This window comes from Prorops nasuta, unplaced genomic scaffold (assembly GCF_024137725.1).
Source record: "Prorops nasuta isolate Cenicafe-Biocafe unplaced genomic scaffold, Cenicafe_Pnas_1.2 PNAS00013, whole genome shotgun sequence".
Lineage (NCBI taxonomy): Eukaryota > Metazoa > Arthropoda > Insecta > Hymenoptera > Bethylidae > Prorops > Prorops nasuta.
The window spans coordinates 4,583,501-4,587,950 of record NW_027116810.1 but is presented as its reverse complement, the minus strand read 5'-3'; the positions used below and the strand labels follow the sequence as shown (position 1 = coordinate 4,587,950).

General features: G+C 34.9%; 1 protein-coding gene across 1 annotated transcript; it reads left to right on the top strand.

Annotated features, from left to right (window-relative positions):
* Nucleotides 1-236: 236 nt before the first annotated feature.
* On the top strand, nt 237-2,962 carry LOC136778109 (uncharacterized). The gene is made up of 7 exons (XM_066734718.1): nt 237-435; nt 467-571; nt 632-1,393; nt 1,435-2,349; nt 2,391-2,537; nt 2,628-2,722; nt 2,858-2,962. Exons 1-7 carry the CDS (start codon nt 237-239, stop codon nt 2,960-2,962), a joined length of 2,328 nt encoding a protein of 775 aa, XP_066590815.1.
* The last annotated feature ends 1,488 nt before the right edge of the window (nt 2,963-4,450 follow it).

Below are 4,450 nucleotides of genomic sequence, written 5' to 3'. Positions count from 1 at the left end.
AGCCTCGTACTTCTAGATTACAACGTAGTATCACTTTGTCCCGCTAGATGTCGCAACATTTTAGAGTACACTAAGATGGAAAAAAGGCCCTCTAGGTGCACAAAGCCTACCAACACACATCTATGGTGACCTATCCACCTCACCAGGTCCTCCATGTTGGGTCATGTTCTTCACTTTCATTTTGTTGCGCTAAGGTGAATGGTCGCTTTTGTGAAGTAGGTATTTTTATCAATGAAATGTGGAAGAAAAGGACAAAATCAGATTTAGAAGAAGAGACGAGATTAATAGAGGAATATTTTGAAATAAAAAGAAAATTAAAGAAATTAGAAAGACCTGACATGGAAGATACTTCTACAGTATCTAGAAAGGTACAGGAAAGCATGATAATGGAAGAGGAGGATTCGTCTGATCTTGCTACTGCAGAGGAGAATTTAGGTAAATTTATTAAAAAATTGCTGTTGTGCAGGGTTGAATACCCTGCACAATAACAGAGAAATTAGCTGTCGTGCTGGGACAAGTGCCCTGACAAGTACAGACATGGGCTATCGTCTAAGGACAGGTGGCCATTCAGGCATGATTTATTGTGTGAAGTACTTAAAACTTGAAAGTTTTTTTATGTTTTTTATTTTAGATCCAATTTATATTATTGACCATGAAAATATATTAGAAAATCAAGAAAATGAAGAGCCGTTGATTTTGGAATCTCCTATTCCTTTAAGTGAACCAGAAGTGTCAGATTTTGACTGTTTGTATGAGGATATTTTAAAACTTTTGGGAGAAGATCCCTTAAAGAGTAAAAGAATTGAAGCAAAATTTCATCCTTCTTTACAGAAAAGATGGAATTTCTGGTTAGAGTCAGGGTTACCTAAGCAGGAAAAATTTGAACTGCTTAAAAAATATGAAAGACTCGTTCTATTTCAGGTTTCTAAACTAAATAGGGAAATTTCATCTATATTAGGTGAAGCAAGAGTGAAACGTGATAATTACTTTAAGGATCAACAAAATTCCTTGGGCTCAGTCTTGGTTTCATTGGGTACAGCAATTACTTCGTTACTTAAATTTGATGAGCAATTAGATAAATTATTATTGTTAGAAAGATTAAGCGATGCTGGAAAACTTTTGACAAACCTGCAGTTCGAATTAACTAAAGCAAGAAAATCTTTTATTACGCCTGGACTAAATAAAAATATAAAAGCCCGGTTTTTGGAGAATAAATCGGGGAACTGGTTATTCGAACCTAATTTATCAGACAACGTTAAGAAAGTTAAATCTATAGAGAAACTGGCCCGACATATGAAGAGTCAGTCAAGTTTTAAGAAACCTTTACAAGACTCAGGTCAGAGTTTAAACTTCAGGAGCCCGTCTGTAGGAAAATACAGAAGCAATCAGACGGGCTGGAAGTCAAGGAATCATGTCCACAAAACTCATTCTCAGTTGAGGAGATCTCAGGCGAAGAATCCCAAGGCGGATCAATCGTATCAGAAGGAACAATTCAAGAAAACATAGATGTGAGTACAAGAGCAGGTCGTCTAAAATACTTTTATGAAGTTTGGAAGTCCATTACAAAGGACAAATTTGTATTAAGTTGTATTAGCGGCTATGAAATTATTTTTAATTGTCAAATCAGTGGTAATGAGGATTTCGTAGAACCTTTGAGATCAAATCAAGAAATAATGGATTATAGGTTAGCTATAAGGTCCTTATTAGATAAAGGAGCAATAGCACGCTGTAAAGCTCAGAAAGGTCAATTTTTATCAAGTTATTTCTTAATTCCGAAAGCTAGTGGAGGAATGAGATTTATTCTGAACCTAAAAAAGTTGAATATGTACATAAGTGCAACCCACTTTAAAATGGAGGACATTCGAACAGCAATTAGACTGGTTAGGAAAAATTTTTTTATGGCATCGTTAGATTTAGAGGATGCTTACTTTTTAGTTCCTATACTTAAAAAATCTAGAAAATTTTTAAGATTCAAATTTGAAAATACAATTTATGAGTTTACTTCTATGCCCTTTGGGCTATGCACTGCACCGTTAGTATTTACAAAGTTTATGAGGCCTGTGGTTTGTCATTTAAGAGGTCAAGGATTATTATCTGTGATTTATCTTGACGACATATTACGTATAGGAAGGGATGAAATTACTTGTAGAAAAAATGTAGAGAGTACGAAAAATTTGTTAGAATCTTTAGGCTTCATAATTAATTATGAGAAAAGTGTATTGGTTCCATCGAAAAAAGGAAAATATTTAGGATTTATTTTAGATTCAGTTTTCATGACTTTAGAGTTACCAGTGAAGAAAAAAGAAATCATTAAGAATTCAGCAAAAGAGCTAGTAAAAGGAAACAAGTGTCGTATAAGGGAGTTTTCTCATGTAATAGGACTATTGTAGCAGCTAGCCAAGCTATAAAATATGCTTGGATGCATATTAGAAATTTGGAAAATCTAAAATATAAAGAGTTGATGAAGAATGAAGAAGATTATGACACATTAATGATCATATCACCACAAGCAAAAGAAGAGTTAAGATGGTGGGAGAGTAATATAAGTTTAGCAAAACATTCAACAATCAGGGATTCTTTTGATTGTGTTATCTTCACGGATGCATTCTCTTCAGGTTGAGGGGCAGTCTGTGATGGAGAACGTATTCATGGTTTTTGGTCCGGTGAGGATTTATTGAATCATATAAAATTTTTAGAGCTTTTAGCTATCTATAAAGCTTTGGTAACATTTTCACCAATATTAAGGAAGAAAAATATATTATTATGAGTGGATAACACTACGGCAATTGCCTATATAAATAAGGCTGGATGTGTTAGATTTGAAAAATTGAATAATTTAGATCATGTTATTTGTCAGTGGGCGGAGGAAAATGAAGCATGGTTGTTTGCATCTTATATTCCTTCTAAGGAAAATTCTAGTGCAGATGAGTTATCTAGAATTTCAAATAAGGATATTGAATAGTAGAGTAGCAATGCGGTTCCGATGACAGGGAGTGGGGGAAGCTGTTTTGTGGTGTGGAAGGGGGATGGGTGGGGATAAGACTCTCTTAGAATGGTAGTGGTGGGGATGAGGAAGGAAAGGGTCTTGTAGTGGGATCGAGTTTGGTTAGGGAGGGTGGGGGTATTTTTCACCCTATGTCACAGTTGGAAGGTCTTATAGTGGGACCGAGTTTGGTTAGGGAGGGGGTATTTTTCACCCTATGGTACCGTTGGTTAGTTATCCTACGGGGACCTAGTTGAGGGAAGGTTTTTTCACCCTTCGAAGTGGATGGTTAGTTACCTTACGTAGCCTAACTATTTCCGACTCTACTACACAGATAAACTAAGTTGAGTTAATTGCTAGTTCCAGTAGTCACCGCTAGGTGACTGCCTTCCTTAATCTTCTTTCGCGCTAAAGGTATTTTAATATTACGTAATTACACACACGGGTGAACTAGTTCAATTTAATTGATAGTACCAGTAATTGCCGCTAGGTGGCTGCCGCAATCTCCCCTTTTCTCGTTAGTTAAATTGTAGATAGCTATTGTGATAAGTTGCTGATATCGTGCAAGGAATTAACTTTCCATTGAGCATGGAATTATAACTTTCCATGGTTTTAACTAAACCTATGCAGCGGATTACAAAATATCCTTTAAATGAAAGGGTATAATTTTAATAGTCTCCCCTATTGGGGAGAATAACAATTTTACATCAATTTCAGAAATATTAACATTTTTGCTAGGACAACTTATTAAGTCCTAGCTGTTACTAAACCTAGGTATCTTATAAAAGAGATTGTGCAGTTACAAGATTTTCTTAGTTGAACGTGCTACTTCACTATGTCGATAAATAAATTCGGATCTGGTTTCAATACCGGTAAAGTGAGAAATTATTCACACAAAATTGACAATGATACGTTAAAGTTTGATAAAAAAAGGAATGCATTTAATACCAAGAAGAAAATAATTTCAAACTTAGAATGTGATGTTACTGATGAGACAAGTGCTGTGAATATGGCTGCCCTGTTACGTAATTCGATGACTGGACGTGATAGCTTAATGAGGGAATTGTTTGAATACAGTGAAAAGCTAACTCACTATTACCTAAAAGGTAACCGCCTTGAGGAAAAAGTTACAACTCTGCTGAAAAAAACTGATGAAATTGATGAAAAAATTAATGATATTAGTGAAAGAATTAATCAATTGAATGATAAAGTCGATTATATAGAAAATTAATTGGATCGAAAAGTTGAGGCATTACGGAAAGATATGTATGGTAGATTGAAAATTGTTGCAAATTATATCTCTAATGAGCACCAAAAAGAGGAAATCACGACTGCCAATGAGAAGAAAAGAGAAAATGATTGGAATTATGCTCTAAAGAAACTTATATTACCGCCAGTGATTGATGAGCTAGTGTAAACATAATACGTAGTGGAATAGTCATGGGAAGTGAGGAGAAAAAACAATTG

Coding starts and splice junctions, on each gene's coding strand:
- LOC136778109 (XM_066734718.1), top strand. CDS start 237: ATGTGGAAGAAAAGGACAAAATCAGATTTAGAAGAAGAGACGAGATTA. Junction 436..466: donor TACTGCAGAGGAGAATTTAG/GTAAATTTATTA, acceptor GCTGTTGTGCAG/GGTTGAATACCCTGCACAAT. Junction 1,394..1,434: donor ATACAGAAGCAATCAGACGG/GCTGGAAGTCAA, acceptor ACTCATTCTCAG/TTGAGGAGATCTCAGGCGAA.